A 12,847-nucleotide genomic window follows, 5' to 3' on the forward strand; every position below is an offset into this window, starting at 1 on the left:
CTTTTGCGTTGTATTTTTGTTAATTTAGATATATACGCAATTGCTGTATAAGCTCTTATATTTCTAGATTATTTTAATCAAGCAATTATTTTAGCAAATATTATATATATAAAGGAATCCAGAGCATAACAGAACCACGGGGCATAATAGGATATCTCTTTACAGAGATGCTGATAGTAATGAAATGTTTCGAAATTATTACTCTTAGATGTCTCTAACCGCGTGTTATTATCAACTTTGATATTATTTATAGCTGAAAGATTCTACAAATTGTTTAATATGCGTTCGCTGTGCTTTCCGCGACTGAGTTGCAGTTTCTTTGATACATTTGCACAAGATAAACAATGATAAAATTATATTTGTTATTACTGTAAATACATTTACATAATTAAATGATCTTTTCTTGTCAATTTATAATAAAGTATCTGTGTAAATATTGATTATTTGTCATGATTTATATTACTTAAAGTAAACTTATACATTTCAGAGCATAACGGAGCATTAGTCTACGGGACATAACGTCTTGTTCTTAAAATATTTTATTTTTTCTTTCATACGCTATCAGTAAATACCTATATTATATTACGCGATATTGATGCCAAAGATTATTACACCAAATTTCGATTTTTATTTATATTTTAATAAGAAAAGTGTGTAGTGTAATAATAAGAGAAGTATTATTAATAAAATATTATTATTATATAATTAAAAGTGTAATAATACATTCCTACATATATTGCGTGTTCTAAGTTCTAATAAATCACTTTTAAGAAGTTTTAAACATTAATAAAAAAGTTTTGTGGGATATCCCATTATGTCCCGCATAAAATGTATAATAAGGAAAAAAACTCACGCTTTCAGTAAAACAATAATTTTGTCCTTTTAAACTATTCTTTTGTAGTAAAATTTAGAAGTTGAACGAACTTACCTTAAGTGAAGTTCGACTATAATTATGCTGTCTCGTCCGGATGGATATATGTGTAGTGCGCCCCCTGCGCAGTTACCAACAGGCGATTTTAAAGACTCTAAAACGCGCGTTTTTCTCGGTCCGCGCGCGAGTCGAGCGTCCCTTCCCCGCCGTAGCGCTTCATACTTTTAAAGCTGCAAATCTGAAATTGGGGATTGGGAGGGTGGGACTATCCATCCGGACGAGACAGCATAATTATAGTCGAACTTCACTTAAGGTAAGTTCGTTCAACTTCTAAATTATGCAACGTCTCGTCCGGATGGATATATGTGTAGATATTTAAAGCCCAGATTTGCACCCGAGATCCTGTTTGCGATACAGAATCCCAATCATGCACTGTGCAATACAGAGAAGATCAATATGTTAACCGGTATTAAGAATGGTTTGGTCTGCAAAAGGTTTAAAGATGAGCAAGGATTGCGGTCTTCCAATCTTCGAAGTCTTGAGACTGGCTGGAATTTTGATGACCAAGGTTTCGGTAATTGTGATGTTTGAAAGTTATATAGCTGCTAGCGTTTGCAACCCTTGAGCAATTGTGAGCGCGAGAAGCGTCACCAACTTTCTAGAGAGGACTTCCAGCGAGAGATCCTCGTGGGGGTATAAAGTAGATCAATAGGTGATTACCTGCGCCGGAATCCCAAATAAAAATGTATCTAGGACGCTGTGGTTTCAGCGCCGCTACCTCTTAAAAAATTCTTCTCACCAACGGGTGTGAGCCTATTTCTTCTGCAGAAAGCAGAAAAAAGGCTTGGCGATACGTTCAGAGTTAATCTCGTCAATTTTTCCCTTTTCCCTGGAGGAATAGAAACTGAAAAATAAATAGAGCCAAATATGAACCCTAAGAAATGATAGGGTGTGTAAGAAGAAAACACACTTTTCCGTTCGTTAAGGTGATTTGACGTCTAGTTATTGAGATATTAAATCTCAAAGTTGGCATTTTTAACATAGATTTTATGGGAAATTGTACCGAAACATACAATTTTCGAGAATTTCACTCACTATTTGTAAAGAAACAAGTTCAAAAAACTGAAAATAACATTATTTGATTGTCTTCTCTAGATAGTTAAATATTTTGATTGTCTTCTCTAGATGGTTAAATATATCGATAACTGTCTTGTTGTTGTCAAATTTTTGTTAAAAATATTAGTCATAATAAAGTTACTTTATATTTCTCCCTCTCTATTTCTCTTTTTGCACGTAATTTCATCAATTTATTGGCCTTTTAAAGATATCAAATTTAAACGACTTCCTTTTAAATTTCGATATCTTTGTCGTCGTAAATAATTACGTTTTTTTTTTTTTTTTTTTTGGACGTATTACAAAATGACTGGTCTCTAATCCGTGAATAAAAAATACGTCGCAAAATTAATCTTTTCTGTTTTTCACTTTACTTTTACACTCCACGTCCAACATACGCAATACTAAATCTTGATAAAATACAAGCAAAAGAGTCTTATTGTTGCTCCACGTTTCCTAATAACGGATCAAATAGGAACTTGCTTGAAAACGTAGTAACGTTTACTGGCACATCTTCTTTTTACGCTAGAAAACGAAAATTACAAATATGTGCATACAATAATACGTAACGAAATATCGCAAGGATATTTATAAATATGCATGGTATGACTTGCATTATATACAGTTGCATTATATAATTGCTATGAACCGTATTAGTCATTGTGTAAAGGTTTTTGGAAAACAAGTATTTTTGGTTCCATGTAGAAAAAATAAAAAAAAAATATCTCTGCGTACATATGAAATCTAAACAAAAATAGAATAAAATCTCCGTTTTACTCTTTCTAAATTTTCATTTATCGTTTACTTCGTTTAAATCATCGAACCATTGTTCGTTAATTGATCCATTTTCCGTTTTCCGTATGTTTTTTTTTTTTTGTGATTAAACCAATATTAGTAACAGAAGACTGAACAGTGGTCCAAGCTCATCGAAAACATTCCTTTTTTACCTATATTTAGATATGATTATATCTGTATAAATTTGGCAGTGGTATAGGCACATATGTTATCCGCATTTCTGGTACTCTGCTTGATTCTTCTACAGTGTATAATGATAGCAAATCCCTAGATATGTTATAAAACTTTACCTTACTCATTTTTTACAAATATCTAATCACTTCAAAGTGTCTCGCGAATTCATCAGGTATTCAACATATACCATTCGTCAGGATGATCGAACGTGAGCGTTCTCTCTTCACTTCTTTGTCCTATTTTCGACGTTTATAGTTGAAGTCACTCCATTGAGTTCATCTTGGATTTGCTGAAGAGTCTTGCCTTTTGTTTCGGGCAACAGTAATACCGTGAAAAAGATACTAATGATGCAGAAATCTTCGGATATCCAGAAGATCACGTACTTGCCATTGAACGCTTCTTCAAGATTGATGGAGAACTTGGCTATGATAAAGTTCAAAACTTTGCTAAAGAAAACAGTTATAGTAGAAGTTCTAGCCTTGATGTTCGAAGCGAACATCTCACCCATCAATGCCCACGGAATCGGATTCCAGCCTACGCTGTACGTGGCAATGTAGACGATAAGCGTGAACATCGGCAACCAGGATATCTGCTCTATCATTCTAGCACTTGTTAGGTATAAGACAAAACGACGTTGACGTGTAATAAGGCCAAAAATTCAATCAAAGTTGATGAATTGTCGCGTTTCTTGACGGCCTTTCGATCAGCTGTACGCGACGTGAATATGTGGCAGCGCCGTGCCGTTGGCACTGGCATGATAGCTGTTTACAGCAAAGAGATGCAATGTCACGACATTTCTCTTGTACGAATGTCAACTAAAGTCAAATCTTGAACTGTTTACATTTATCAGTGGATAAATTAATACATAATCAAATGAAAAGTTACATTATATAACCAGTAATTATACAAATGTCTAAATTATATCCATAAAAAATTGTTTTCCTTAAAATCAAATTTAGGCCTTATACTGACTCATATAGTACTTTGCATCTCCTTGTCTGATAAATGAATGGAGGGTTCAAACTCCTAATGAGGTGGATGGTGCTTAAAGGGTAGCTTATAATCTGTAACCGCTTGAAGATTCACTGGATCGGATGTATTTTCCGTCCATTTGGATCAATAAACCGGATAGTCTGCCGGCTCTGGTTACCTGATTTTATTCTAACACCTTCTGGAGCGGGACCTGTAGCGGTGTGACGACTGGCTACTGCTGCTCGTGGGTACTTAATTCGCTGCTGAGTCTCCTTCGAGAGCGTCAAGGAAGCATTGACAATGTCCTTGGAGGACTTTCCCTCGAGACTGTTCTTAATTTGCTTACTGAAAGAATTACTAATTAATAAATTATCTGCCGAAACGGTATCGGTTGTGGTCTTGGCCAAAGTATTAAAGTCCGGCTTGATATGAGCCCGTCTAGACAAGGGACGGCGATAGTATAAATCTGCTATATTCTTTACTCCATTGTTGAGTTTACCGACTGCAGCACAAACCTCGACGATGAGGGACCTTTGCGTCTCTCGTCTGAGAAGGTCCGACAATGCCTCTCCGAAAGCAAGGAGGGCGAAGCCGACCTGATCCTGGTTGATACAACAGTACTCGTCTCTCTTGCCTATAGCCCTATTTTTTAAAGCCGATTTGCACTCTGGGTTTAGCTTAGGAGCCTTGATGAAGGCTAATTCCTCCGAGGAAGAGTGCTTCTTTAAGTAGAGCTTCTCGCTAATCCGCGGGAAGGCTCTTCCAAACCAGCTCACGCCACTGCTGAACGACAAGGTCGTTCCAGGAATATCTGCTGTTTGACATACGGCAGCGAAAAACTCTCTAGTTAGGGTATCCGCCGAATTCTCAGCTGCAGCGGGCTCCGCCAAAACTATTGTCTAGCTCGGGGAGGGAACGTGGGCAAGCCATCATCTGAATGGTTATTTACCCCGCTACAGCCGAAGAAAAGGTATTCCGATTAATCGGAAAAGGTTGTGTCGACTCCTCTGTCTGTGCCACAGAACTGGGATGAGCGTACACACCTGTAACGTGCGGATCCCTTGGCCTAACCTGTCTAGCAGGACTTGCCATTTCTGCCACCTGAGAGGCAGATCTCGCTCGACCAGGGCTGTCCTCTCTAATGATGTCGTCAGAATTTTTCTCTCCCATCCGACTCTCGGTCAGTGTGACATGCGAGAGCAGAGGACACGGTCGGCGATAAAGAGGCGACATGTGGATATCTAACCTCTCTCCTCGATAATACCTCGATCAGCTGCGATAACTAGTTTTCCAGATCCTCGATGCGATCACGATGACTGGACGACGATGACTTCTTCCTCTTCCTTGATTTATGCGTAGATTTGTCCATTTATACTCGATAAATGACGGAAATCTAGCAAGGATAATAATCACGCTGTTGATAATCGCAAAACAGGAAAAACAATGAAGCGCTACGGCGGGGAAGGGACGCTCGACTCGCGCGCGGACCGAGAAAAACGCGCGTTTTAGAGTCTTTAAAATCGCCTGTTGGTAACTGCGCAGGGGGCGCACTACACATATATCCATCCGGACGAGACGTTGCATAACTTGTGTTTTTCTTATAGTGGATATTTCAAAGAATATTTTGGTGCAAGACCAAGTTTATTAATTTATTTTTAATATGTTTTAAACTTGTTTAAATCCCTTAGCATTCTCATTATGCCCCGGGTTCCCTTATATATGTGTAATAAAAACATAAAAACTGTATTTTTAAGAGAAAAATAATTTAAATAGAAATTTTGTATCAATATATATTATATATTATTAGTTTTAAATCTTATTAGCAATTATTATCTAACTGTCTAACATATAGAAAAATAAAAAATCTGGTAATAATTTGTTTTAAAACATAAAATTTCATTCAAGTCTCTGCTTTCAAACTTTGGAATCAACTTATTATATTAAAGCAGCTACAGTAGTTGAGAATTCTCGAGAAATATTGTTTTATCTTGATACATTCAGTAGAACACAAGTATTTTGAAGAGGAGAAATTCTACGCAGTATAACCGCGGAAGAGGTTCGTAGGTTTTTCGTCCATAGTTTCTGCAATTTCTCTTCCGTATAGCTTCTGTTGCATTTACTTGAAATTGTTGGTTGATTTGTCAAGTTTCCAGCCAGTACGATTGTACTGTTCTCTGCCATTTTATTTCCGAATCAGCTTATTTCCGCGTATATGTGTTTTCTTTCACGTTTTTATTTATCATTTGTTGAATATTTTTCAATTTTTTTCATAAATATATCTTTACTTGCTACATTCATCAGCATTGTCAGTCTCACATATCTTGTGTAGATATTTATTTATTAAATAATTTATGTTTAAATTGCATATTGTTATACGTTTTTATTATATATGAGGAGAATTGTTATTGCAATAAGTATTGATTTTCATCCTTATTCATTAAAGTTGAAATGTTAAGGCTTGAATGACCTTTTATTTATACGTTAATCTTTAATTGACATTAATCAGGAATAAAACGGAGTGAAATAACAGGCCTCTGTACGTGTATGTAAGCATTGACGTTGTGCGGAAAAGTATTATGTGTGTATAATTTGAAAGCAAAAACTTGTTCAAAAAATTTCGTGCAAAAATGCCAAATTATTATCGACGGGAGAAGTGCAGAGCGCATTTACGCTAAAAACGCAAAAAAACGCGCACCGGGTGCTAACAGAATCTTGCGATGAAGAAGAGCATACATGGCATCACAGTGTACATATAAAATACCCGAGATTTACTCGTGCATTTTCAAAAATAAATTCTTAACTTAAAATTAATTATCATTAAACAAAATTGTCGAAGTATAATAAGTGCTAGTTTATAAGTAATTGAAACTTTCGTTTTGTCTTACGCTTTAGACGTATAAATATCAAAAATATAATTTGATTCTTTTTTAAATCCGGAGTAAATCTTGCACAAAATAATGATTTATTTACAGATATTTACAGATATTTAATATTAAATAGTTAAAATTTGTAAGAATTGATATAATTGTAACAATAAATCAAGGGACACTGTAGTGTCTCGCCTCAAGTACCTACACGCGCAGCGCGAGACCGCCCCGTGTATCTTTACGCGAGCCAACGAGTTGCGAGTATAAAATTAACGTGAAAAAGATTAAAAGTTAATTTGTGATAAAAAAAACGATGAAGAAAACCTGGTATATACTATTTGAAACACATGTCAGTAATAGTCTCATAATGCAGAAAACTCATGCATGCTTCTGTCTTTTCGTCGTTCACCGCATAAGACATTTTCTATTTATTTATCATCATCATCATCATCATCATCATTATCAGTTGCGCTACAACCCAATGCGGGTCTCGGCCTCCTTTAATTTTTCACGCCACACATCCCCGTTCTACGCCACATTGCGCCAGTTTCTATTTATTTATAGGTATGCCATATATAATCAAAAGAAAATGTTTTCTTAAGATATGCTCCAGTGGAAAGAAATAATGACGTAAACTGAAATACATTTTGGCTTTATCGTTAAAGATATAAAAAAATACTAGATATAAAAGATGTAAAAGATATTTAAAAAAGTACTTTTCGACAACAACAGTAATATTGCAATTGCAAAATTGTAATTTTCCAAGAGAATTATTTTTGTACAATAATTCTCTTCCTAAAATAAATAATTGTTGAAATATATCAGAGAAGCAAAATATTAAATAAATATAAAACCGTATATGAGTAATAGAGTTATTATACATATATATAATGTAAATGTAAATGAAATATATATTTGAAAATTGAATACATGATCAGTTTTCCTCCGAAATATTTTATTCTATTTTGCGTTCTATTAAAGAAATTTAAAACGAGATATCACTTCGGTCGTAAGCAATGGTTTAGGATTTCACTAACTATCGATTTTTTTTATATTAGATGCACCGTGTACATATAGGATATCCGTCACTGTCGATTTTATCGTAGTATACCTTTTTCTCTAGTTTCAGGACGATTGTAGCACGCAATGCATGGACATATTGCCGGGAATCTAATTTATTGTATTGCGACGCGAACTTAAAGTCGTCTATCGCAGTGTACTACTCTAACAAAAACTGATTAATCATCAGGCTTTGTACAATCACGCCAATATATAACTAAGTTTGTTAAAGCAATTATAAATATGCAAAATATATTCAAAATAAATTTATAATTTATTAATAAATTAATTAAACTATTTTATATCAAATAAATTGTACAATGCAATGTACCTCAACCTTTTTTAAAATCTGAGAAATAAGATACGATTGCACTTAAATATCTTCGTCAAGATCTTAACAATACCTAGACAGAAAGCTTCAAGTTTTGTTGAAAAAATAGCTGTTTGCTAAAGAAAAACGAATAATCTTTACATAACAACACAACGAGAATCTATATATAGATTTAATTGCGGTTTATCTTTAAAAGGCAGAAAATTGAGTACACGTAAAAGCGCCGCTCATTCGTTTATCGGCCATTTATAAACGAAAAAGTTCGGCGCGATCTCATTAGTGCTTTAACTCTTTTACGCCAGTCATCGTTTGCCCTGCTTGAACGTTTCCTTTACAAAATCATTGTTACGCACGGAACCGTGACGGAAAGAACAATGAGAAAAAAAGAATAGGATACGGCACTGTGAAGTAATCGCGTCTAAAAAACGATACGTGTAAATATTTTCTTGCTTGTTCCAATGATGACGGGAAACAAGTGGCTCAAAGTGGTTTGCGCTATTGTTGTTGTATGCTCACGCTTGATGGAATTGGTCAAAGGAATCCAGTTTTTAAATGAAATTGTCTAGAAATATTTTGAATCTCTATTTTGAATAATGCTGAAGTTCAACGAATTTTTAAAAAGATTCTGATTGGATCATAAAATAATACAAATTATATTTAATTGAGAACATCGGACAGTGGATCTTTTCTTTTCGCTTATCTTATTTTGGATATTTTCGAGAAAAGTTTCTGCATGATAAACCTTGATTGCCTTCCCAAAATTAAGAATCGGTTAGATATAAACGTAGTAACGGCTTGAGACTTATCTCTAAAGAATTTGATTTACGCTAATGTCCTTGTAAGTCGATTCTTCTAAAGACACTTAAGCTACCCAGATGACATATGATATACATCAGATATGTAGTAGAATTTATATATATATGTAGAATCTATATGTATAAATTCTATGCTAAATATCTGTAATAAATTTATTATAATTTTTCATGGATCAGCAGATTGTAAGAGATGAAAATTTCGGCAAAACACGTTTGCAAATTCTTATCCTGTAATTGCATACGATATTTTTAATTATAATATTTAACACATATGGTAACTTTGATATCTTGATTAATATGTATACATATGTATATATGGTAGATATTAAACAGAGGAAAGTGATGTATGATATAAGAAAATTAGTTAAATAATTACGTATTTCTAAAATATAATTTATTTATGAAATTATGATATTAGTATTTATTTGATTAATATTTAAAATGTTTATCTAAAATAAAATGTTTATGCAGAAACATTTTATCACAACTTTTTGACTTATTAAATATTAGAAAAGAGACGACTTTTAAGAGAATAATCTAAAGATTCTGCAATCATTAATAGAGCTAGAATAAACAAACAAAATAATTATTAAGTAGTAAATATAATTATTATAAGCTGTATAACTAAAATATCTCTTTTAAATGGAAAAAGTATTTTTCTATTTAAAAAAGAGGAAAAAATTAAAAGAGAGGAAAATACTTGCTGCTTTTATTGAATATTCATAAACTCGATATATCAGAGTGAATGGAGAAATTTAAGACTTAAGTTTAAGACTTTGTCTAATGTTTTTGGTAAAATGAATAATGTACCATTTTCATAAGTGTATGAGTTAACAGGAAAAACCATTTATTTCGATTTGTCTCTTATTCCTGTTGAAAAAGCTATCCGATTTGCTTGCTGAGTAATTAACAAATGGTACAGTGTCTCAGTACTAGTTTCGTTTTAGATGGTAGGTCTCTATTAAAATTTGTTTTTTTCATATCCGAGATGAGAAATTGCGTAGATTTTTGTGTGGGAGATTCTAATACGTAAAAGTATCTTACAATTGTTAATTAAACAGTTATTTAACAGTCTATTTTATTTAAATCTAAGTCTAATTTAAGTCAAACTAATTGTAAGACTAAAGACTTTTTTATACATACATATTTATTATTTTACATACATTTTATAAAATAAATATTTTCCATAATATAAAATTTTATATTGTTTTTCTTCGTAAAGTCATAGAAGAAAGTTTCTTTACAAAAAATAGCTGCGTTTTAAAATAATTACTTTTACAAACCATTTTGTTTCTTAAAATAATCAAAATGTAAATTACTGTTACATTCAAATATTTTATTCTTATATGTGTTAAATGAAAGAATAATAAACTAAAAATTTAATATCTAAAAATAATATGACATTACATTAATAAATTCGTATGTGTCTAAGCAGCGCAGGGTATTTTTTAACGCACAAATGTTTACACATAAAATGTTCTACTGATTACATAATGCTGAAGTATATATTACAATGAAAAATATATTTTTCGTCTGAATTATATTTTACAATTTTTGCGAACCGAAAGATCTATTAGTAAAGAATTGCGTGAAGCAGTTGACATTTTTCGAAATAATTTTCTCTCATAAATCGACATTTCCTACACCGACCAATTCGATTCATGCATTGAGTAAATAAAACGAGGTTTACGAACGGCGCGAAAGTGCATCCATACTACCTCCATTAACGCAATTGCTCCATGTGATTGCAGCCCGAGCAAATTCATTTTCGAATGGACGAAATCGATCGGGCCAACCGCCGATTCAGCCATAATCGGCGGAACAGTCGCATTCCTTGTCCGCTTCTCGTGAAAGGCTTTCCGGCGACAAGCTAGGAATCCACATCGGGCTTATGAATTTTTGCACATACGTCACATTGTAGCGGAATCCCGTATTGGCGTCGCCCTTCACGCGACAGTTAATATTCGACGATCTTTTGTAGAGCGTCAAAGGCGGTCCGCCTTCTCCTCGCGGCGGATAAATAAGAATCTTCTCCGGGTTCGCTCCGCCGTGTCTGCGCCTCGGCTTCTCAAGCCTCAGGCGAGCGGGATCCGTTAACCATTCTCTCTCGATAGATCTTGCTCCACGGACGGCCCTCCGAGCGCTGAACTCGGATTGATTTTTCTCGTCGCCGTGAGCGTATTCCCGCGCATTGGTTCTCGTTGCGTTGCGACAGGTGGACTTCGACGGCTTGCGGAATATATCTTGATTTACCGCCTTCACCCGCTCGCAGAAGGACTCGAGTTTCTTCACCGGATCCCTTTCGTCGTGAGAAGTAGATGACGAGCAGGAGCAGCAACAGCAGCAGTAGACCGTATCGGATATCCTTCGCGATGAATCGCTGTTGTTTCTCTCCGCATTCTCCCAATTCCCGATGCAGGTGCAAGAACCAGTCGAACACGCCGCTGGAGGATCGTGGAAGGGCTCCTTGCATTCACATGTGGAGTCAGCTGCGTCGTATCTTAATCCTGAAGAGTCCCTCGACACGCGTTTTTCAGGACTTTTTATCGCGTAAGAGAATTCCTTACCTGCAGGATATCTCGCGGTAATCTTTTTTCGTAACGCCGTCCGCGTTCCCATTGCTTCTCCCTGGCTGCTCTTTAAATCGTTGCTCAATTTCTTGTACTCCCGAGCCACTTCGCTCGAGCCACTGCGCGCCCGATCGTCTCGAAATGATGTGCGCGGCTTTAAATCTCTTAAGTCGATCGTATCGTCGTAGTTATTCGTCCTCGCATCATCAAAGACGTTGAATGCATGATTTTCACACATCCTTATCGTATCCTCATTCTGCGAATATTCTTCCATCGATAAATTGATCTCGGATTCCCCTTCGTCGTTATTTCGTGACCGTACCGATTTAAGCAACGTTTTGCGGAGTGTTGCCGCTGTATAATTGATTCGTTTGCTCATTGGAACTGGCCGACGCGCGCGCGCGCTCTCGCGTTGCAGCCGAGTGAGATCTTTCGCGTTTTCGGAGCAACGGCAATACCTCGAGCAGTCCGCTGTCTCGTCTCGCTCGGCGTTCTCGCAACAGCAGCCGAGCCATTGCTTATCTTCCTGGGTGGGTACCATTTCGCACAGCTTCCCGGATTCCCTTAAGAGGCCGGATCCGCGATGGCACAACGATTCTTGGTTCCCTAAAATATCCGGCCTTCGTCGCCGTTGATTTGTGTTGTTCTTGCCGTTCGTCTCTCGCCGGTAACGCCTATTGATTGATGCTCCTATAATGGAACTAGATGCTTTCAACGGAGGTCCTTTATTCTCCCATCGCAAAGTTTGTCCCTGCAATAACAAGCTCGTTTCGGGCAGTCTCGCCGATGCCGTCAACCTGTTGGATCGCGAACTCAAACCCCAAGAAGTCGGTCGTCTGGATCTCCTTACAGGATAACGATACCCTGAAGTATAACGTCTTTTGTAGCCTCCGTTCCGTAGTGGAGCTTGATAAGAGAACGCTGTATCTCGACTGGAATAAATTTTATTAAGTGGCTGTGGATTCTCAAAGTTGCTGATGCTACTTTCTTCATTTAATTTCCTCATCCGTGCTTCTCTTCTAAGTTTGCGGTTACAATAACGAAGATTTCTTCCCGTCGTCTTCTTGTTGGGTGCAATACTTGGGCAAATGTTTACGTAACATGAGTTGTCGTCAAATTTATTTCTGCGCAGTGACTTAAATGTATGAACGTTTGCAGATTTTCTATCGGTGATTCTGGATCTGCTAATTCTGGAATCGCGAGTGGCGTTTTGAGGCCAGTCTTCGGTAACTTCGAGGCTGGCCGTTTCTGTAACTGCAGGCCATATTTTGTGGTTTTTT

At 35.9% G+C, this 12,847-nt stretch overlaps 2 protein-coding genes and 1 long non-coding RNA gene across 5 annotated transcripts in view; 1 reads left to right on the top strand and 2 right to left on the bottom strand.

Moving 5' to 3' along the window:
- Positions 1 to 12,847, top strand: part of Tk (tachykinins) — a 71,445-nt gene that overhangs the window by 28,731 nt on the left and 29,867 nt on the right. The gene's annotated exons all lie outside the window — the stretch shown is intronic.
- On the bottom strand, positions 857 to 5,158 carry LOC139778886 (uncharacterized). Its single transcript, XM_071717021.1, has 3 exons — positions 4,997 to 5,158; positions 4,104 to 4,824; positions 857 to 1,775 (listed from the first exon to the last, which is right to left on the bottom strand). The coding sequence occupies exons 1-3, from the start codon at positions 5,156 to 5,158 to the stop codon at positions 1,621 to 1,623; spliced, it is 1,038 nt and encodes a 345-aa protein (XP_071573122.1). The 3' UTR covers positions 857 to 1,620.
- LOC139778880 (uncharacterized) lies at positions 2,865 to 3,785 on the bottom strand. Its single transcript, XR_011719715.1, has 2 exons — positions 3,337 to 3,785; positions 2,865 to 3,256 (listed from the first exon to the last, which is right to left on the bottom strand). It is a non-coding gene; the product is annotated as an uncharacterized lncRNA (long non-coding RNA).

Source organism: Temnothorax nylanderi, unplaced genomic scaffold, assembly GCF_030848795.1.
Source record: "Temnothorax nylanderi isolate EJ_2023f unplaced genomic scaffold, tnyl_v1.0 TNYL_tig0200_pilon, whole genome shotgun sequence".
In the NCBI taxonomy this organism is placed as follows: domain Eukaryota; kingdom Metazoa; phylum Arthropoda; class Insecta; order Hymenoptera; family Formicidae; genus Temnothorax; species Temnothorax nylanderi.

Excerpts from the sequence above, each read along its gene's own strand:
- LOC139778886 (XM_071717021.1), bottom strand. The coding sequence starts at position 5,158 with ATGTCGCCTCTTTATCGCCGACCGTGTCCTCTGCTCTCGCATGTCACA. Across the intron at positions 4,825-4,996 it reads TGGCAAGTCCTGCTAGACAG|ACAATAGTTTTGGCGGAGCC; the intron begins GTTAGGCCAAGG and ends TCCCCGAGCTAG. Across the intron at positions 1,776-4,103 it reads AGGTGTTAGAATAAAATCAG|TTTCTATTCCTCCAGGGAAA; the intron begins GTAACCAGAGCC and ends TTTATTTTTCAG.